This window comes from Vigna radiata, chromosome 5, assembly GCF_000741045.1.
Source record: "Vigna radiata var. radiata cultivar VC1973A chromosome 5, Vradiata_ver6, whole genome shotgun sequence".
Taxonomy (NCBI): domain Eukaryota; kingdom Viridiplantae; phylum Streptophyta; class Magnoliopsida; order Fabales; family Fabaceae; genus Vigna; species Vigna radiata.
In genome coordinates this window covers 4,495,017-4,518,706 of record NC_028355.1, presented here as the reverse complement: position 1 = coordinate 4,518,706, position 23,690 = coordinate 4,495,017, and the positions used below count along the sequence as shown (strand labels likewise).

The 23,690-nt window shown below is 30.0% G+C and overlaps 2 protein-coding genes across 5 annotated transcripts; both read right to left on the bottom strand.

Annotated features, from left to right (window-relative positions):
• Window positions 1-2,666: 2,666 nt before the first annotated feature.
• Window positions 2,667-10,712, bottom strand: LOC106762662 (putative ALA-interacting subunit 2). 4 transcript variants are annotated; one of them, XM_014646683.2, is made up of 9 exons: window positions 10,468-10,712; window positions 9,078-9,377; window positions 7,643-7,704; window positions 7,483-7,557; window positions 7,260-7,376; window positions 6,582-6,652; window positions 4,672-4,969; window positions 3,695-3,984; window positions 2,667-3,120 (listed from the first exon to the last, which is right to left on the bottom strand). In XM_014646683.2, exons 2-9 carry the CDS (start codon window positions 9,154-9,156, stop codon window positions 3,021-3,023), a joined length of 1,092 nt encoding a protein of 363 aa, XP_014502169.1. In that variant the 5' UTR covers window positions 9,157-9,377; window positions 10,468-10,712; the 3' UTR covers window positions 2,667-3,020. The 4 variants fall into 4 exon arrangements, with proteins under 4 accessions (XP_014502169.1, XP_014502170.1, XP_014502168.1 ...); XM_014646684.2 differs by having other exon boundaries at window positions 9,078-9,373; XM_014646682.2 differs by having other exon boundaries at window positions 9,078-9,242.
• A 1,219-nt stretch (window positions 10,713-11,931) lies between these two features.
• Window positions 11,932-16,094, bottom strand: LOC106759630 (heparanase-like protein 3). Its single transcript, XM_014642905.2, has 9 exons — window positions 15,544-16,094; window positions 14,959-14,995; window positions 14,652-14,835; window positions 14,398-14,543; window positions 13,888-14,118; window positions 13,599-13,788; window positions 13,300-13,425; window positions 12,889-12,988; window positions 11,932-12,538 (listed from the first exon to the last, which is right to left on the bottom strand). The coding sequence occupies exons 1-9, from the start codon at window positions 15,787-15,789 to the stop codon at window positions 12,182-12,184; spliced, it is 1,617 nt and encodes a 538-aa protein (XP_014498391.1). The 5' UTR covers window positions 15,790-16,094; the 3' UTR covers window positions 11,932-12,181.
• Window positions 16,095-23,690: the final 7,596 nt, after the last annotated feature.

Sequence of the window (23,690 nt, the reverse complement as noted above, 5' to 3'; positions counted from 1 at the left end):
CCACAAAATAGTAACAAATGCATAGAAACAAAAACTCTCTTGTTCAACATTCCTAAGCCATGTGGTTGTTCTTCTTCCATGATTGGTTCCAACATGAAACAACGTGGTGCTCTCTTATAAGATGATTGTAGGAGGAGGGTTGGTGCAACTTCACCCCAATTGTCAATGCCCTTCATGTTCTCCATATTCTGATTGAAACTTCAAACCTAAAGAAATATTATGGTGGAGAGAGAGGGAAATTGTTGAATGTTATGAATGCAAAATGTTTGATTGAGGAATAGTGCACTTGACATGAGTTTTTATATGGTGAAAAGAACCTATTTTTGGTTTTAACACCAAAGAGAAGGACGTAACAATGGTTGTCCTACATTTTAAGGAGGTAGTCCTAAATTTTCAATGGTTAGGCTTTAATTTAACTTGCAATATGTAATTTCTACTAATATTTTGTTTTGGTTTTTACTTTCTAGATTATTGCTTTACCGACAAAATGTATGTACACAAAATGGAAATGTAAAGGAATAAAGCTATTCCTTTACATGTCTTTTTTTAGGAAAAAAAAACATTTAAACTCTCCTAATTCTCTTATGACTTTAAACAAGTGATTATATAACTAAAATACATATGTGATGTAAATTTAGGTATGAAATAAACTATGCTAGAAGAAAAATACTCATTTTTGAAAGGTAAAAAGAATCATAAATTACTCACAAAAGGTATCGTATTTCTAAAAAAAAAAACAGAATTCAACACCATTTAACCAAAATACAATTAGAAATTGAAATAGTAAAATCACTTTCAAGTAGACAAAAAGAATGTCATAATATCAACTTGAAAATCAAATTCCCTCTCTCCCATGTATAATATCAAAGAATTCTTAAGTTAAAATAATAGTCTTTACCCAATATAAAAACATATATACAATGAGATCCTACAATTTCTAAAGACTACTTAACTTAGTCTCATGGAAAATAACATTATTTTGACATATCTAGATTGACCATATTGTAGCAATCCAAGCAATTTTAGGATTCTTTCCAACCACTTCTCCTAGATGTTGCCAAAGAAAATTAGTGCAATCTATGAGAAGTACTTGCAATTACCAAGCCACATGTATTGCAATTGTCAAATGAGATACAAGAAAGGACATCCAGAAAAGCATATTATTTGATTATTCACACACCCACAATTCAAAAAGCATAAAACATCATTATTAGAACCAAAAACTTCAGAAAGCATATAAGGGTAAACAATATACTAAGCAATGTATACTAATTTGAAAAGTGTTTACAAAGGTTTCTACAAACCTTGTGAAATGATAAATCAAGAAGGTACTATAAATGTGTAATATATGGTGTAATACTTGTTCACTTAACAAAAGCAACGTCTAGTTATTTTTAAAAATTCTCTTGAAAGGTTTCAATATAGTTTGAAAGTAACACAAGTATGGTTATTGTCACTCTGGCTTATACAAGTAGACAAAGTCACTTCTGCTACTCTTTTTATCTCAGCCTAAGATAAAGAACACAAGGGTTAAGGCAGAAATGGCCTAATATGTGGATAAATAGTCTATCATGTCTAAAAAATCCATTATTTTAATGATAACACATAATGACAAGTTTTGGTTTATCTAATTAAAGTTACTTACTGTGTAAAAGCAAGAAAAGAACATGAAAAAGATCAAAGTCTATACAAAAAGCTTGACGCAACATGAAATTACTCAAAACTTAACCATGCTAATTGGAGCTTAAATGCATAATAACTAGACACATTTCAAGCTTAAACAAAGCACTATATCTAATATTTTAGCATGTGTGTTAGAAAGAATATGTTTGGTTTTGTTTAATTGAAATTTATAAGAATAAATATTTTAAAATATAAAAAATATAATTCACATTTTAATTAAAATGAAAATTCTTATAAAATAAATATATCTAAATAAAATTGAAAAGAAATCTTTAAATGTATAAATTTTTTATTTATAATAAAACATTAAATTGTTATAAGATTTACTTTTAACTATTGACAATTTGTTTTAGAAGAACCATTGAAATTCAACACCGAAATTGAGATAAAAGAAAATCGAAATATTTACTTAAAAAAAATTCAGTATTAACGTGTATAGAGATAAAAGAGATCCGACATGATTGAAAGAGAACTTTTATCAAGGTGAGAGTACGTTTAACATGTTCAATTAGAGATACCAAAAATCATAAATGAGACTTATGAATAAGTAGGATTCACATTTAATAATTTTATTAAATTTCATTCAATAACAAATGTTACAGTCTATTATTAACATTTTTTCTTTTAATTTATGATATAGTTCTGATGTTGATGGTGTGATAAAATGGGAAAAAAAGAAGTAATGTTACTACAAAACAGCCTTTTCCACGAATTTCTTTTCAGATAAATTATAAGGAACCAACTATAAAACTGTCGTACCATATTTATGAATGCATTTCATAGCTATTAATTACCAGGAAACACGATCGGGTTTGTACTTAATTAATGCACTCATAGTTGAATTAGAATGACTGTACAAGAATTTCTAGGGAATGTTCTGTTTCAACAAGCAATTAATCAGGCAAGTGAGTGTATCAAATAAAGAAAAACATCTAAAGAAAGCAGACTAGCTTTCCGTTTCTGCCATTGGTAAAATGCTCTGAGAAGCTAAAAGATCCTTTTATAAGATCCTATCTAGTTTATAATAGTGCCACATAATAGTGGTAAGTAAAAGCACCCCTTGCATCTGTGTTTTAACTCTGTTCTGTAAAAATATGCTGCAAAATACAAGACCATATACGGTTTCTATTTCAATATAGTGTTTTTTTTTTTGTGTACAATGGCAATGCTGAGGTTTGATTCATAACCTCATGCAAACACCCAAGCTCTCAACTATCCCATTCCTGACGGCTCATTTCCATAATAGTTAAACCAAAAGGATATGCTTGCTTTGCCTCATCATTTACAGTTAAATACACAAGTTTTTAATAGCAAGAATACGTATCTTGTGTATCGCATTAAGAAAAGTACAACCAGTGTACCATACCATGTCCTTTATCAACTGGCAATGTTTTTCCTATTCCAAGATAAGTAGGCCATGTCCCCATAAGGTCTGTCCTAAAAAAGAAGCATAAATTGTGTGAGTAAAAGCAAGTTCAAAAAATGTTGGGACAATCTACTTCAAAATATAGAATAGCAGAATGATCAGAACTCGCTTTCTTAGATAATTACCATTTTTGGGAATTCCGTCCGAGGTATACCTACTAAATTTTATACTTTTTCTTCTAGGTAAGAAGTTTCCAAATCTTCAGTTTCAAATAATTTCATGACTACACAATAAATAGTAAAAATATTTACTCAAAACTTCATTTAAAAGGACTCTCGGTCCTGCCTCAAAAGAATATTAGTCTTATCCGCTAATAATGTATACAAGTAGTAAATCATATGACACCACCGGTTTAAAACATATTATTAACCTTTACACAAGTCAAACAACTATTCCTAGCATGATTATGTGAGAATAAAAGCTCAAAAGATCGTAAATAAAAAAGCAACAGAAAAAGAAAACTAGGGCTCTAATGCAGTACATAAGCATTAGACAAACCAAAAACTAGCGGAGTCCAACATCATCCAAGCAACTGCATAAGTGGTATCACGTGAACAAAATAACCAAAAAGCATCTAGAAATTACCTAGGATTTTTCATATGAAGCAACAGGAAGATGATGGAGATGAATATACAAAAGGCGCCAACAAATAAATTTGCAACTCCGAGGAAGTCATTTTTTCCACCCAACCAGCTTGATGTTGACAGAACAAGCTTCTTCTTTCCACCAAAACTGTAAGTGTTATAGTTATTTTTCAGGTGGACTACTATAACATCATCTACATCCAAATCCTCTTCAATTCTACCATATAACTTTCTGAAGCTGGGGAGAGCAGCAGTCCTCATCCAAACAATGAGATCTTCTTGATCACCAAGCTGATATATGGGACTCAGAATGCATTAGAATCAAAACACGAGAAAATATATCAACAAAGTCAGTGCATATAGATAATTAAGAGGAAATTAATAGTTACAAGAGATGCTTATTGTCTACCTTCCCAAACACCAAATTATCACCGCCACACCCACCCTCCCTCACCCCCCACACAAGAAAAAGTGAAAATCAGAAGCACAGTGCATAATAATGATAACCCTGTTATCTTTAAACTATTGCTAATAAGTATCTCTTAGGTTTGCACTTTTTGGCCTCTCTTATACTTTTTCTCAAATTTAGTCCCTCCATTATTTTAGTTATGCAACATCTATTTACTTGACATTCAGTATTTAATAGAAGTGCTAACATGACACTCTTGCTCTGCCACATCAATATTGATGTCAAGTTGATGGATGGACCAACATCACATAATTAAAAAGGATCAAATTTGTGGAGAAAAAAATGTAGGAACCAAATTTGCAAAATGATGATAGTAAAGTGACCAAAATGCGTAATTAAGCCTATCATTTAACTCCTAGAGAACACTGTTAAATATACGAATAAAAGGAAAATGCATTGAAATGCAGGTCACAAAAAGATATTTCAAATCCAAATAAGGAACTTGGTCACAGCAAGACAGGATGTGAATAGGAAAAGCTCAATATGTAGTTCAAAAGCTTCAAACTCACAGGAATACTTGGATCTAGCTTTCCACCCCCAATCAAAGTCCCATTTTGAAAATTAAATGGGTAAACATGTTTTCCAAATTTATGATCACGATCACTCTTCCAAGCAATATTCTTCCGATTGACCTTCAACTCTGATGGCCCACGACTGAATTTATATGTATCATTGAACAAACTCCACGCTATCAACCCACAAGGTACAACTGGAAGATTATGGGAAGACTCTAAAGGTTTACAAGAACTGGTGTCATTGTATCCAAGTCCATGTAAGAGCTGCAGGTCACTTCTACTTTTGACATACCTGAACAAATTTTGAAAAGTTGAGTGAACAGTGGAGAAACAAAATTACATGGTTGAAAATTTATAAGCATTTTACGGTATAGACTCTAACTTAAATGATCTATACTGAACCTGAAATTCTTCCTGCTAGAGTACATTAGATTAAATTTTAAGACAAATAAAAAAATGAGAAAAACAGAAATAATTTACAAATTTAACGATGGTTGGGATGACCTGTTGCTCAAATAATTAAAATACAACTAAGAAAATAGTGCACAAAACACGTTAAATTCTGTACCCTTTGCATGTAAGCATCTTTGACTTTTACTCAAGCCAAATTAATCCTTAAACTCCAGTTAATGTTACAAAGGTCCTTCCATTAAGTGAGTAACCAATATTGAAAAGGTTTGATAGTTAATTGTTACTAAATCCAAACCATCAAACTAAAAATATTATTTTTTATCATTTCTTAATTTAAAAGGTAAATGTAACAAATAGGCAGAACAGAGCGTATGTCGAATCCTGAAAACCCAAAAGCCATGAACCCAAGTTCTGTTAAGAAACATGAACAAAAGCCATAAAAAGAGACACCATCCAGTTACTGGTGTTATGTCCAATCAGGTGCTGAACTTCAACAGGCCTCACAACTATATGGCTGATCTTACAGTACAAGACATGCAAGTTACTCAACCATTTTGAAACTGATTAACATCAATTAATTTTGAAAGAAAAAGTATTGTGCAAAGATAGACACTTTGTATTAGGAGGGGTGACTGGACATTTTTTTATGATCTGGATGGAAAAGATTAAAGAGATTGTCAATTGTTAATACAAGATTAGTAAATTCCCACTTACCAGCATCCTAGATTAGATTAATTTACAGAAATTTTAAGATTTTCTAAATTTGTCAATCTATTATGCTAGAGGCTATGATTTTCCTGAATCTATTCAAGGAAATTGAGCAGCCAAAGAATCAATGGATTCTTCATACTTTCAAAGTCTATGAATCATGAAATCAAGCTTGGTTTATAATGTTGCTTGGATCATGAAGTTATTGTCTACAGAAAACATAGAACATGTTATGTTCTGCGGGCTATTTTATTAATTTTTCATTTAAGAATTGGGAAAAACAAAAGAAAATATGATTCTTAAATGGTTTAAGATTTAGTACGTTCACTCAAGGGAAGGACTTACTGCCAGGACTAATTGAAACTAAGAGTTGAAGATGACTATACGTTCAAATGTCAATACGTTCAAGTATAAATGAAACCTAAAAAATAAATCCAGAATTGCTTTGGAGAAATGTCAATACGTTCAAATATAAATTAATAGTGCAAATAGATTTGACGAAAGCAAGAAAATATAACAGGGCATACATTCAGGTTTGCTCAATTTAATATATGCAGTTGCACAATAAACTATTTCCAACAATGAGAAACCAGCAAATGATAAAAAAAAATGGCTGGTGTGTTGACCAAAACACAGGCAAATAAATAAAAGGAGATCAATGTGAAAGAGAAAGTATAAATAGACAAGATCTGAAGTTGAATGATGATTTGGAGGCCTTGACAAATAGTACTTATTCTAAAGACTTAATCATTGTATTTGAAAAGAAGAAAACAAAGAATCCTCACCGTCGGTGGTTTTGGTAATAGTTATCAAGCTGGTAATAGATATAAATTGGTGCTTTCATTGGCTTAAGTACCTACACAGAGTATAAACGTAATCAAGAGGTGGTAAAAAATCAACTTTATTGATAATTCTTTTGGCAATATATAAGCATTTTAGCTTCCAGCCCCAAATTATTCTTCACAATTAAATGAGGGTGCAAAAAGCACGCCAAAAATGTTATGAAAGTGAAGTAACAATACATGTAAGAAAATATAATATAATATAATATTATACCATGTCCTTTTGAACAATGTCAAAACCCATCACCATGTTTTACCTGATATGATTTCCACTATTCATAATATCTACATCAGCACATATAATCTTTTCTCTTGAAGGGTGGAAGATCCTTCATAGATTGTAATAACAAGATAAATGCAGAAAACATATATCTAGCATTTTAAGTACACAAGTTTTAACCACTCTACATGGTCATGCTATGCAACTTCTGAAAGAACAAGGGTAAGGGAATGTCACTAAAGAGTTTTGTGAATCCTATGTCAAAGATGTTAAGAGGAAGCCATCCAATCATTCAAAAGGAAAATTAAGCAACTAAGTGTCACTGATCTATTTAACTAAATTACTGAACACTGAAGCAACAATCAGTATATAATGTAATTAATAGTAAATTGAACTATCACCTTTAAGAATCGTGAACAGTTTTTGGAGATTAAGTCATCTTTAATATATGCGACCTTGTTATTTCTATATTCTTCAGGTATACAATCCATGTCATACCTATCAACAATTTCAACAACCTACAAATAAATAGGTCAAATAAATATTTTAGAAAACAGGAAGATTTAGAAGGGAGACAGGAAAAAGATTTGGTTCTAATATCAAGAAAGTAAAAATTATTCATACACTATTTGAGGCACGAAGTGTAACAAGTCCAATCGGAATGAAAATTAAACCCATCAATAGAAATGTAGCAATGATCTGCATAGAAATTGATTAAGATTTAGTACATGTATTTCATAGAATAAGGTGTCATGAAATACTCAAGTTTTGTCAAAGAACTAACTGCTGCAGGTGTTAGCACAGGTTTACATGCTGGAAGATTCTGCTGTGTAAACTGATAGAATGCTGCAAAACCATCAAATTAGCAATCAGTACAAGTTCCAACAATAAAAGGGGGAAGAAAGAGGGGGGTTTGAGGGGGTGCCAGCCAGGAACAAAAGAAATAAAACAGTTCAATAGCAAAAGACCTGTCTAAAGAAAAATGTGATATAATTCCAATGTATTGGAGAATTCTGACTGAGCATCATAACAATCTTTTTTCATTAAAGTCAATTTTCAAGGAGAGAACATGTTTGAAATGAATTGAAACAGGATATATCAACAAAATTTGATTGCCCTATTCTTATGTATTAGGTCACGGTAATGTGACAATGAAAATGATAAGTTACCATGCACAAAAATAGAAAAAAAAAAATGTACTGAAATAAATTGGTAAAAGACTATTTTTGTCAAAATAAATGAAAACAAATTTTCAGTCACCATTACAGCTATATGACTGAAACAGGGTCAATCAAAATGTTGGAATAATGATACTTAATGTACTTAGTAAATAGAAGATTCATATAATCACATGATTATATGAATTAAGTGTTTATGGGTATTAGAATCTAATTATCACTGTTAGGCTAGAAGAGAGGAGTACAATACAATAACAATCACAATTTTAACATATAGGTTTCACCATAAGTACTTCTGGAAGAGAAAAATAAGATGAAAAAAATGAAAGGGGTTTCTCATGAGCTAAAATTAGTTTGTGCATAAGCTTATTTGTAGAAGTTCTTTCATATAACTTCTACAAATTTTTATTTTTAACTTGTGCATAAGTTAATTTTAGCTAATGGAGAAGCTCGTTTCACTTGTTTATTTTTCTCTCCTAGAAATGCTTATGGAGAAGCTTTTTCAAAGAAGCTCTAAGTCTATCATGAAGATTTGTTTGTATAATATATATGTACTGATTGAATAAGCCTTTTTATTCTCAAAACACTCTAGATTAGCTCACCCCCTCTCTTCCTCTCCCTCTACAACAAAAACCTATGCTTTAAGGTAAAAAGTAAATAAAATATCTTATATTCTTCTTTGTAACTGCTGATAGTGATAATCAATATCTGTATTTTGATTATTGTTACTAGAGATGAAATAATTTACAGTTTCATTCTTATATCATGCTTCAAGAAGAGGCAAAATTATAAAAATTAAAAATGAAAATAAAAAAATAAATGAATAAATCATTCAATAGCATTCAATACATGTAAAGAATCCAGTAACTGAACTCTCCTGACAAAACCCTGTTTAGTTTCCAGTTTATTAAACAAAATTCATTAATCATATAATTGCCAGATATAAATCATCTATTAGAAAAACCATTAATGCATTGCAAAAGCTTGCAGTGTCTAAGCTGCCAGAAATAGTTGAAAATCTGCCAAGAAAGTAACACTCACCACCACGTTGTGTTGAACGTCCTGGAATTTCCTGCACTCCTGTGCTAACTGTTGGTGAACTCGCCCCATCAAGATCCATTACTACCACAGCTTTACAAGTTCCGGGGGTGTGTCACTCCACAAATTACCTACCCAATTTTCACTAGCAGTTGCATTTTCCCAATACTGCATCCATTCCAATTCTCATCTCAGTTATAGCGAATACCACAGCTTGTCCTCAGTAATTTAAAAGCATAAAAGTGCAACGAGTTAATCTCTAATACTGTCTCCATTCCAATTTGTCATGTTGCACGGAACTAACTAATGGACAACAAAAGGGCATCAAGAGAGTAATGTCAGCATAGGACATATGAGAATGTTGCACTGGATATGCCCATGTATAAGAGAAGATAGGATTAGAAAAGAATTTAAAAAAGTTGGGGTAGCAACTGTCACGGAAAAATAAATAAAAGAAAATGGTAGAACGGACCTTTTGTTACATGAATAAGTAGATTGAGAAAAACCATTTTCATAAAAATTCGAGGATGATGGTTTCTCTAAGGACAGACTGATTCATAATAGAACATTATGACCTCTTTTAATCCATGTAACCAATCCATGCAACAAACAACAAAATAAGGATAGTACTTCTCAATCCCAATTAAAATAAAATAGCACGATTAGAAACCCAAATCTGCATCATTCTATTCTCTTCTAACAAAAGCTTGCCAACAATAGGAAGTAAATTGCAATACATTTCATTTGCAAAAATAACATCATCATCACCAAGCAAAAGAGAAGTTAGGTACATTGAGTGAATAATTCTCGAAACTCTCCTATTTAATGGATAACCTTTAGGGTTGGGTTCTCTACTTAAGTTCTAACAATTGATATTTTCAATAAAAAACAGGCTAAAAAAAGGGGTTAACTATTGTCTAGATTAAGGTGCAAAGTAAATGTTGGTAGGTGAGTGAAGTCTTCAAGAGAAAATGAACATCGGCTCTTAAAGGAAAGGGGTGATAATGCTAGCAGACTCATTGAGTGAAATCCCTGGAAGAAAAAAGCAACCAGAACAACAAAACAAAACAGAGAAACTCAAACTGCTAATACTGCACATAATAAGAACAAAAGCCAAAATGACCCCAGCTCAAATCAAACGACACCGTTTTAACACTGTTTCCATGCATAAACTTAATCCCGAAATATAGCATTCAAATTTCTAGCTGAACTAAATTATTGACCTAGTTATGATTCCCGTAATTATTGTTACAATTATTATGATGATGAAGAGAAGCAGTAAAATTAATCAAAAGAGGGAGAAAAACACAAAGGCATAGAACATGGCAGAATTAGACGTGCTAACAACGTAGCGAAATTGAAATCTTAACGACGAAGAAATAGTAGGTATTACCTAGAACGTTGTGTAGATCTCCGAGCGGAGCGAAAGAGAAAAAAAGGGAAGAAAGAGAGAAATGAACGTAAGAGCATATATTCTTGGCTTGCGGAGAGGGAAGTGATGAATGCGCAACACAAGAGAATGGAAGCAAACCAACGCTGCGTGAGGAATCTGTTCTTCCGCGGTTTCGCTTTGTTCACTTTTGTCAAAATCCCTCTGTTTGTGTTAGTGTCAAGGTTCCGGGAACTAATGGTTTGCTTTACCCAAATCAACTTAACACCTACCACGTGAATTATGTTTCATCACTTTTCAAATCAATTAATTAATTACACATTTTTAAATTACTTCTTATAAATAATTCATAATTAAATCAACAGTAACTTATTTTATACTGTTAAATATTAAGTATTACTAATGTAATTTTAAAAAATTAATGTAAAAATCAACGAATTTACTTTCCAGTTTGTAATTAGGCAGATGTGGAAAATTAATTTTATGTAGAGCTCATGTTAGATATTAACATGTATTTTGACACCTTGATATTTCAAAATACGTCTACTTTATAAAGAGTTTACTTATTTTAAATAATTATGTAATACATTATTGATAAATTTAAATTAAATTTATAGAGTATAGTCGTATTTTTAGAAATTCCTTTATTGTGCGATAAAATGTCTGGGATATAGTTTTTTAATATTTTGATATTTTTTATTTTTTGAAACTGTTTGTTGGTATTATACAATAAAGGGATAATATTTAATTTAAAATTTAAAAGTTTTGAGATGTTCTCATAATTTTGTCTTTTCTTTTAATATAAAAATTAAAATTTAATGTTACTTAAATTATATATTAATTAGTTTTTAAATCCTAATGAGTGATGTAAAAGTCTCTCTTTTGTCCTCTCTTCTTTCTTATGCATGTAATTATTATTGGCAAGTCCTTTACGAGGTTGTGTTTTTTACAATTTTTATAATAAGCTCAGTTAATGTAACCATATTTTCAATGTTAGACCTAATGTTCTTTCTCAATAGTTATGAGACATGACACTTTTTAAACTTACAACTCTTTCATATTGCTTTAATGATATAATGCCCTTTTATTTATATGCTATAATAGTTAGAAAACTAGACTAATGGCACATGTTTCATGATAACAATGTATTATAAAAAAAATATATATTTTTACACACAAAAATTTTTTCTTTGACACTATTGTTTATTATATTTTACTCTTTTTTTAGAAAAATACAAAAGTTCATTTTTTTATGATTATTTTATCTCATTTTACCTCTTTATACACTCTATCAAATAAATATAAAATAAGTCACTCTATCATTAATCATTACAAAAACCATAAAAAACAAATTGATTACAGCATCACTCTTAGTCTTTTTCTAAAAAAAATTAATAGAAACTTAGGTAGTTAAAACTTTAATTAAGCAAAGCAAAAAATTATTCAATATCAGAAGAGAATTATAGCTGTAGAAAGAAAACAATCATTCATGTGAAAGAGGGTTTGCCTCATTCAGTTATGCAAGACATTGAATTTGTCACTTACAATTGCAAATTGTAATCACATTGAACTTAATGAGTAATTGCAGAAATCCATCAAAATCCTAGTTCTTAACCTAAACAATTGGTAAACTAAGACATGAAGAAAACTTATTTTTCCATGTAATTTGCTAAACCACCAAGTGAAACCAATTTTGGCTTCCCCTAGTGCCACCTAACTAGCCGCAAGCAGTAACAACAGCATCAGGAAAATGGGCAAATACAATAGAGAAAGGAGCAACACTTATTGGTTCTGATGAGTTCACATATATAGGATCCAAAGGAGGAATTTCACCAGCTGAGTTTACCCTAAGAGGTTTCCCATTTAGTACCATGATTTGGCTATGTATATTCCCATCCTGTGGAGTTAGATGGTACTCTTCTCTTGCAGCTTCACTTGCAAGAGGCAGTTCCATCATGTTTGAATGACTAGACATCTTTCTCAGCCTCAAACTCTTTGCATTGTTATCGAAGGTTACATCAGCTTCAACACTTGTGTTGCCATCTAGGTTGATCAACAGGACTGTGATTCCCTTCTGTAAGATAGATACTATGAATAACATTTCATAGATAGTGTGTTTGTGTCTCTATGGTTTTGTTGGCATAAATTCTCAAAACATATGTAAATAAGAAAGCAATAAGATCAAACGTATAAAACTTGTACAGAAATTAAAACCAGCTTCTGTACTTCGACTTATATACAAGTTATCCAAATTAACTTGTTCATAAGTTGATCTTAGCTACTGCATAATTTAATCTTGACATATTAAAGAAAATTTATTTCATCTTATTTTCTTCTCCTGCAAAGTATTTACTCACAAGTTTATCCAGTGTATATAATATATATTTATGTATGTCATTGTGTGTGTATAAAAAATTCACTCACGGATTGCTTTGCACAGTGTGCATAAGCTCTTATCTTTTTTGTCCCAGAGAAGGTAGTTGACAGTACACGTCTTCCCATGAGTCTATGCCAAAGAAGAGCACTGTAAAGAAAAAAGAACATTACCATAGAAACATAGTGTGGATCTAATTGAAAAAGGATCACCTATTGCATTATTGGAATGGGGGGCCTTCCCATATCAGCCAAAAACTGTGTCAACTATGCATATGTGGGTTCATTAATGAAGCATGGAACATTTGGTGGATTCATTTCAGCTCATGAAGAATTATACATTAATGAAGCAAACTATGCATATGTGGGTCCACAATTATGTTCCCCATTCTTGAACATGGAAATTATTACATGAAAAATGCATATCTCCCTTGCAAGACTATGGAAGTCAATTATTAGTACCTATAGTAGTCTGGATTTGGGAGGAAATTGGTAGTATTGAGTAAACCATAGTTTCCTCCTATCAAACTCTGTCTGCAATATGTTTTAGTGTCATAAGCAGCTGACATGCCAAGCTGATCCAAATACCTGTTTGTGATATCATAACATTAGCCAAAATATTTCTAAGGCTAAAATATATTTTTCATCTCTTAACATATCTCAAAATTCAGTTTTTAGTTACCATAAAAATTTAGTAAGTTTTTATTCCATGAGATTTTAGTTCCTCATTAAGAACTTAATAAAGGGTGTTTGTCACTAACCAGAAACTATAAACAAAAGCATCTGATACAAGATGATGACCGCTATTGTAGGCCCCTCCTGACTCACCAACCCATGCTGTAGCTGAGGTACCTGTACTTGCAAGTATATTTTTGAGGCCACTGAATGTGCTAGCCTCCTTATCAAGAAAGGAAGGGTCCAGAATTCTTTCCACAAGGTGTTCATCAACTCCTGTACATCAAGATAAAGCAGCCTTCAAATATAATCAAAGTCATGGAAATTGGAAAGATATAAATTATAATGAGTATTTGGCAGTTTGGTGAGGGGTACCTGCTCCAAGGTTATAAATGTGGTGGGTGACAACATCCAAAGCTTTTGCAGATTTGCTTATAAATTCCCTGAACCAGGTTGCATCAAAGAACCCTCCAGGTGCAATGACTAGTGGCTTAGAATCAATATCTGCATATGCATTGTAGACTATGTCTCGTAAAGCAGCAAAATCAGAAGCATATTGGTCTGCTGTAATGCTTGTTCCAACTCCACTCCCACTCAATTCATTGCCTGCCAATGACAAGTGTTCAATATGCTTTGATATAGAACAACAGAATGATTCATTCTTTAGAGAAACTGTCAAATTTATTTCCTTCAACATAAAAATATTGAAGAACATACTATCTCTGTGAGAAGTTTGATAAAGATAGTGATTTCCATAAGACTTTCCTTAAAGAAAACTTGGTATTTAGATTGTGGTACAGTGAATTCGGTACACAGCAGACATAGTTATAGCGAGGATTATGTAACTATGGTTTGAAAATTACAATAAGAACAGCATATGCTTACCAAGTTCCCATCCATGAATGGTGTAGCCATTTCTAACATTGTATCTGATAAAGGACTCGGCATTGGTGGAATTCCAAGGTCCCGTTGCAGAATTACCGTGAATTGTTTTTCCAGCAAGAGCATTTAATCCAAAAATGATCTTAGCCCTGAAATAAACAGTTCAAAAATGTTTTAGAAATATGTTTTCAAGTCCACAAGGTGAATCTTGTTGGTTCAAAACACACATGCATATTCCACGGAGAATTCAATTTTACCCAGCTTTTTTAAAAAAGTAGTTGAGTTCATCCCATCTTTTCAATGGAAGGCACCCTTTCGTGAAACCAAACATCTCAGAAGCGTCTTTAACAAAAGGAGTACAAGGTTGGTGGTAATCTTCAGTGCCATATATTAACTTATCTTGCAAACTTCCACCTAATCTGAGTTTCAAAGGTGAAAAGGCTGCACAACAGTACCTTGATAAGCTTTCAAAACTCAAAGCATTCATCTAATAAATTAAAAAGCAATGAAAGAATTGGATCCCTGCCAAATTCAAATATAATAGAGATGTAAATTATATCTTACCTTTCACTGCATTAAGAAAAATCTTGTTGTTGAGGTCCTGAAAGAAATGATAATTAAAAGATGTATAAGATTTGCAAGGTACTGTAAGGGGAAGCTTGTGAACTCATTAGAACAGTTAATCAATAAATGAACACGTTTTTGAAAAACGAAGTCCAAAATCTCAACCCAGATGTGAATTTCCATTAACCTTGAGGAAGCCAGAGTCAATAAAAATCGATTATTAAGAACAATTAAGAAAGGTATATACTACAATCTTATCATGATGTGATGAGAATCTTACCACCTTGTTCACCACCACAAACAAGAATCAGAAATTGACATAATATGTATTTAGAAAATAGACATAATTATTTATCTCTTTCTAGTGGAATTACTTTGCAGATCGCAGACATGCATGATAGATTCAAACATCATTTCAAAAGTAACAAAAAGAAAAAATCATTAAGCAGAGAATGAGAACAGAACATAAAAGGAAAGTAGCAAAGAAAAAGCATTTTTAGTTTGTGTTGGAAAACTCATAATTCTAAAACCACCTTCCAGAAATTCATCAGCCATCTGAAAAAGAAGAACAGAAAGCAAAAATACCAGATTGAGAAGAGAAGCAAGACCCCAACTGCATCTCCCATAGTCACATTTATCAGGAGGCCACCAATCCAAAGTTGCACAAACAAAATCATCATCAATAGTTCCAATCACAGCTTTGTCATCAATGGCAACAGTCCCTTTCACAGTTGCATCTCCTCCTACTGCCACTCTGGAACCAAAAATGAAGCTTGAGCATGCAAAGTGAAACCATATGCAGAGACCCAGAAGCTGAATCCGAGAACCCATTTGCAGAATCAGCCAAAGTAAAGATCTTTATCTGAGCTCATGCATTAAAGGGCAATGAGGAAGCCATGGGAATGAAAAGTGAAGGTTTCACTGCAGAGTCACGTGCTACACTGACACTGAAAATGTAAAGAAAATTGGTAATTTAGGCGGCACCACTTTTCTATGCTGCAGAGGCTTCTGTCTAGAAAGGCATACCTCAAAGACAGTGAATGTATTAGTACATTGCTAATCCAGAGATTTGGCTCTTATAGATTCAGTGGCCGGCTCAAAGTATCAGTTTAGAAAGACAGGAAGAGAATTTCACAAAATCCTTCCATAAAAAAACAAATACAACATTTGGAAAATTTTTTGTTATTTAAAGTAATGATAATGCAGCACAGATATGGATTAATGGTGTAGTAAGAAGTGCTAATAATAGGAGAACAGATCAGATTAAGTGTATATCTGAATGTAAGATGTAAAAATGGGAAAAGAAAGTAAAAATGGAATTATGAAAAAAACTTCTCAAATTTGACAACAACCATAACTATTTCGTTAATGCAATTTTTTATATATAATAAAAGTTAAAATATATAAATAAATAAATAAATCTATCTATCTATATATACATATATCTATATATACATATGTCTATATATACATACACCTCTTCACTTATGATAATAAAAAATAATAAATTATCATTACTATAAAATTAAATATAAATAATTTTTATAAGTTTATTTTATAGATAAATTTTATTTATTTGGTAAGTAACTTTATAATTAAAAATAATTAAATTTAAAACACTATCAAATTAAATTTACAGAAAGAGTTATAAAATTGATAAAATAGTTATTTTAATTTTATGAAACTTTTATTTTAAAAAAAAAATGGAAAATAAATGTGATAAAAAAATATCTTTATAAATGTAGTTAAGATTGGTTATCATATAATTTTAAGGGTTAAATATGTTTTTAGTCCCTATATTTTGGGACAATTTTGATTTTAGTCTCTTTTTCAAACTAAGGTACAAGTTAGTCCTTCAATTTTAGACAACTTTGGTTTTAGTCATTTTTAACAAATTTGTTTAACTTTATTTGTTGTTTCAAACGCGTTTCATTATAGCATTTGGATTGTTTACACTGTTTGACACACTTTTGCTTCAATGTTAATCAAGATTAAAATCAGTTTTCTAAAGTTGAAAGACTAAATTGTACCTAGTTTGAAAAAGGAACTAAAACCAAAATCACCCCAAGTATATGGACTAAAAACATATTTAACCCTAATTTTAAAGTATTATAATATAAAATACTATCATTATATTAATTATAGTAATAAAGCACGTCAATTTATCAAACTTATAGTTCTTTTAGTGATATAAACCGTAATCATAACAAAACTCAGTTTTTTTTTTCAGGTAGATGATATTTCAAAAAATAGACTAAGAACGTTATATATATATATATATATATATATATATATATATATATATATATATATATATATATATATATATATATATATATATATGTGTGTGTGTGTAAGTTTAGTTTTATTTAAAATATAAATTATTACTTAGGTTTTTTATGTTGAAGAAATGTATGATTAAAATGGTTAAGTGTTGAAGAGTGATAGAGTAGGTTTAAATTTCATTGATTTAGAATTGACAATTTAGCATCTTTAAGAGTAAGATGCTAATGTCTTTAAGAGTAAGATGCCAATGGCATTAGGAGTGGGGACCAAAATCACATGACACTTTATAGACACTTTCAATAACAAAACGTGGACAGCAAATCAATCTCACAAACTATAGAAACATATATGTTATTATGTATATGAATAAATCTTAATCATACAATTAACTTTTTCTTTATCCACTTTCGTTTTTATTAAATATAGTATATATCACTTTATATATATAATTAAAGACTCGGGCAGCTTTGCATGCACGACGGATTGATTTACACAATAATGCGTTTAAAAAATCTATTGTATAGTTTTATTTCATATAAAAGTATTTATTAGTTTTAAATATATTATATATTTTAATAATATTTTTTTAGTTTTTTTTATTGAGTTTTATACTCGATATTAATTAACATAATTTCGATAAATAAGAATATATAGGTTAAGATAATTAGAAATAAAAGTATAAAAAATATTAATTTTTTATACCAGTTTCAAAATCGATTAAAAATGTCACTTTTTATATAATGAGGATAGAAAAATATCTCTTTTTTTCATTTGCCAAAATCAATGTAATTAATGGGTTGAGAAACCAAACAAACTTGGGTCTTCATTAATCCCATGAAGAATAAAAAGCTAATGACACCTTCGATTGTAGACAGAGGTGCGACTTTGGATGTTGATGGTGATAAGTGATTTGCGAGGGCAATTGTTGTGAGAATTTAGAAAATAGAATATTAGAACTGATAGGTATTTTAAAATAATGACAATGAGTATGTAATGTGTGTGTGAAGTATATGATTGTGAGATGGTTATGATGATGAGGAATATGTGAATGATTACGTGAGTGGTATTGATGGACTTAATTCCATGATCCTCATGGAGAGGTGCCTTGTGTTATTGTTTGTATGAATTACCGGAGTTACGTTGGAGGTTTATCCTACACTCTCAATAACCCTAACTCAAGTAGAGATGGATAGTTATGTCGTGGAGAGTAATAGGGGGTTTTAGCCTCAGGAGCCTTTCTCTATTTGGTAAAAGGACGTTTGAGGACTAACCTTGTGTGTGGTAGGAGAAATCCATTGGAGATGGATTTGTAGAGCAATAGAGGTCACTACAAGTGTAGGAACCACCATAGCTCGGCATTCATACTATATCTGGATGAGTCAAGTCTAATGTTATGATGTATGTTTATTATGTGTGTAATATAATGCATGATGGAATTTTATTGTATTATGAGGAAATGTTTTACCGCTAGCTTACCCTTGTTTTTGCTCTTGTTTGTTTGTTGTTTTCTCTTTTGTGATAATCACCTTAATAGTTGTGAGTTTAAGGAGGACATCAATCTAGTTGTCTTAGCATAGAGGTTAAGGGTGAAGCAACGGTATAGATAGTTTCTTTTGTTCTCCAAGTGTAGACTCTTCTTCTCTTGAAATCTTAAGTTTATTGTAAGTTATCATCTTTGTAGCTTTTATTTTAGTGGTTTTATACTACTAAAATGGGATGTTACAATTGTACATTGGTTGCACGTTGGTTATTTAAAGAATAGGGGGAGATAAGAGTCAACACCCTCAATGACATCATGGTGCGGTGGTGAAACACCTACAATGAGCGGTAGTGGTGCAACGACGGTGATGCTACGAGAAACAAAGCCCTAAGTGATCTTGTGCTAAGGTATCTCTAATCTTCGTTAGTGTGTAATGGCAAAACTCCACCCATGGGCATTACCAATTTTATATAGTGCCTAAACACAACAAAAGAGTGGATCTAACACTTCTAGGAGGGCTCGCAGTCCATGAGCACGACAAGGGTTTTGACGAGAGGTGGCTTGGTGATCTAGAAGTGGTCGCAGCCAATAAGCATGGCGAGGGTTTTTACGATCAATGACTTGGCGATCTAGAAGAGGTCGCAACCCATGGACACAACGAGGGTTTGACGAGTGGTGGCTTGATGATCTAGAAAAGGGTCGCAAAGTTGCAGATGTTGAGGGTTTTGAACTATGCCTCGATGTAGAGGAGCTCGTCAAGGAGGTAACATAGCCAAGAGATGGAGAAACGAGAAGCAAAGGAGAAGAAGAGGCAGAGAGAATGAGAAGAAAGAAGAAGTGCGCAAAAAGAAGGTGAAGTGTAAAAGGATGGTTGTGGCAGAATATGAAATATTTATACTAGTTATAGTAACTAATCAGTATAGAAAAAGTTCTCTAATATTATGTTTTTACCGTCATGCTACTTCTTTATTGATTCTACTTTTAACCAATATAGAAAAACGACTTTCTATACGTGTCGTGAATGAAATCGGTATAAAAATATTTTTAATCTATTACAATTTTTCTATCACGCCACTTTTTATACTTGTTCTCGATTAAACCGGTATAAAAAAGTTTGTTATATTTACAATACTATCATCGAATCATTTTCTATACTAGATAGATCTCAATCAATATAAAAACTCATTATAAAAAGTATATTTTGCTTTTGTTCGATTGATTAATGTTTTGAGTGGTTAATGTTTTAAATCATGATTTCCTTGTATGCATTTTTATATATTTACCCTAATTCTTAATAACGTAACAATTTTGATTATAATTTCTTCTATAATCATACTTAAAAGCATAGGATACTACAGCTCCAATAGAAAGTTCTGAACGAGCTTAGATAGTTTTACCATGAATATTCATAAAACTACATGTTCTATGTAATTTACTTTGTGAAATACTTTGAAAGATGAATGGGTTTTATTATCATTAATTATAGTTGTTATGAAAATATTTAAAATGTTTTATGATGACATTATATGATATATATATGAGATGAAAGAGCATCAAACAAAAATCCATGATAAAGTTTAGGAAGTGGTCCATCTCTAATGGCATAAAAGGGTATCGATATATGAAAAATATGAATGGTGTTTGGAATAAGTATAAGATGATGTTGGTTGGTGGAAAGGGTAATAAGAGTTTGGTTTGTTGAAGGAACGTAAAAAAGGAAAACATCATAATAAAGATATTCAACCACTATCTAAACCTAACTCTTAATTTTCCAAATTGAAAGGCTCATTTCAAGGTGTAGTTAGTTGAGTTGTTATCTAATTTCAAAATAACTCTTCTTATATAAGTTATATGGTAGTTCATACAACACTATCATTGGATTCTATACTTATAAATCTTTTTATTCAAATGACTTATGACAACTACGGATAACTCATTAGCAACGCTAGTTTTTCCTATGAAAAGTTAAACTATGGTAACACATTTAGTTACAGTTAAAATTCTTGAAAACACTATATATAACTTTAACTAAAATCAATTTTTGTTGTAGTAACTATCGAGATTGTTGTAAAGGTAAAGAAAAAAATAATGATAAATGTAAGTATAATTTGAGAAAATATCGATTCTCTTAATTTTATTATTTTAAAATAAATATTACAAAACCAACCAACTTATTATATGTTAATATAGTGATTTTTAGTAGGTTAATGATGTATATAAATATATTTATAAGTGTGTGGTTCTTTCTTCGGGAATAAAAATATGAAATAGTTTATATAAACTGATTTTGCATCTATTTTGAAAGGGGTAAGATTCATTAAATAATTTAGAATTAAATATACTTTTAGTCTTTAAGTTTTTACTGAAATTCATTCTTTTAAAAATTTGATATATTTTAGTTTTCAGATTTTAAAAATAAATAAATATGATTTTTTTAATTTTTGTATCAAATATATTTTATGCTAGATTTTAAATTGTTTACATATTTTTATTTTAATATAAAAAACATATTTAACACGTCAAAAATAATTAACGTAAAAAGGAATTAAAAGGATTATATCAATTTATTTTTTAAATTTTTAAATCAAAACATATCAAAAGTTGTGGATGAAAAGAAAATTCAATTTTATCTCAATTAAATAAATACATAATTAAGCCAATAATAAATTTGTTACCTTTTATATATCTCTTCACACAGACAATGTGAATCAAATTACAAGTTCACCCCTCCCGCAACCTGTATTCTTTTTTCCCTTTAATTTTTTAGTGCAGTATTGTTTGTGTATTGAATATGTATTTTCATCTATTATCTCATTAATATTATATATTTTCAAGTATAAATCTAGCTTTCATTTCATGATTTATTTTAATATATATTTTATTATACTTCCTTATTTAATTGTAATAAATAGGAAATGATTAATCATTAAGTTTTTTCTTTCAGTTGTTATAATTGCATTAAATCTTTAGTTTTATAAGATATTCAAATATAAAACTAAAAAAAAAATGGTTAAGTTTCAAGTACTTCATAAACTTTTACATTTTCAATTGAATCTTATTAATTTCTTTTATTTATTGAGTTCTCCAAATTTTTAATATTTTTCAACGAGGATTAAATTTTTTCATTAATTATATGACATGGTGATTATCTTATCTTATCTACTTGTTTATTTGTTTCCATATATTAAAGATGTAAGGTTTTATAGTTAACATAGAAACACATCATCACTTATCGAAGTAAAGGAATTATTATTGTGACCATAATTAACAATTTCTTCTAAATTTGCAATATCATTTTGCATTAACTAAAAAATTCACATTTTTTAACATATTAATACAAATTAAAAAGATGACGAGATTAAATAATAATTATGTGATTAATGAAAAAGTAAAATAACAAAATATTAATTAAAAATATGAAAATGTTAAATATTTATTAATTTTTTAATAAAAACTGAATTAAAAATATCTAAATTATAAATAAATATACAATTTTTTTTAATTTATACAACTAAAGTAAATTAATAAGAAAACATATCTGCAATTATACATTAACCTATAAGTCTTAGACAAATTGTCCAAAGGATGTAGAACGGCCGAAATAATACGGCAGATGGACCAACTTGCCATCCCACTTTATAGGATTCATAAACATGCCTTTTATTTTTACTCTCCAATTATTCCAATTTCCATGCTGTTTTATTATATATTTTCAATTTAAATTGTAAAATGTTCAATTTTATATAAATTTTATATGCATGTTTTTTTTTATGGAGACTAAGATTAAAATTTAAAAATATATTTCAACTAATTCACAACATAATAGTAATAAAAAAGTATTTCATATTAAAAAATATTCTGACACACCTAAATTTTTTACATTCACTTGACATTATTTTTTTATTTTTTTTTTGAAAAATACAAAAAGTTATTTTTTTATGACTATTTTATGCTTATACTCTATGTCAAATAAATGTAAAAGTGTGTCATGATATGATTACTTTTTCGTATTAATAAATTGTATTAATAAAGTGAATGTGTTTTTGATAATTGTATGTTGGCTTCTTTTAAGTGTATGATGATATTTGATGGCTTACGGCATGATGCACCATTGATAGGTTGTAATGTTTGGAATTTGGGATGAAGGAAGCCATGAAAGCTCAGTATGTATGATGGGATTGTGATTGAAAGTGAAGCAGTTTTGTTTTCCAGCCACGAAACCTAATATTATTTTATATTCAGTGGATAACATTTTTTATACGTGTTTTCCAAGTATCACTAAAATAGTTTTTTTATTTTTGTATTTTTTTAATTTTTAGTTCTTATATTTATTTAATTGTTTTCATAGAATTATAGTGGAGATGGATGAAGGTGGGTAGTGTATAAAATGTTATCCATAGTTATTTGATTTTCTATAAATAATAGCCTAATCATCCAAACACATTTAAGCAACTTTCTGATTTTTCTAATTGCAGCTTCTGCATATGATAGTGAAAGCACTTAACTAAATTTAAAACTATATACAATATTCCATTTCCACTAACTTTATTAATTAGTTTTTTTTTTATTGAAAATGTTAATTATTACTACTTATTACGGAGTAGTTGAAGCCACAATTTTTTTTAATTTTTAATTTATTAAATTAACTTTATATTTTCAAAAGTATCATTGAGAATTCATTTATTAATCGATACATATATGAAAATATAGAGTTTAAAAGATAGAATTGAAAAACAAAATCACTTCCCATAATGGAATTCCTAATAATTATGTTAATGATTTGAAATTATGGATGACATCAGGTGAAGTGGTTGCAACATTATAGTCCTAAAATAGTATACAACTCACCAAACAAATGTTAGATGGTAACAACTCAAATTATTCTTAACATTTAGAAAAGTCCATTCAAATTAATCCAATGTTCCGCTTTGAATTTAATTTTGCAAATTTTATTTGAATCTATCAT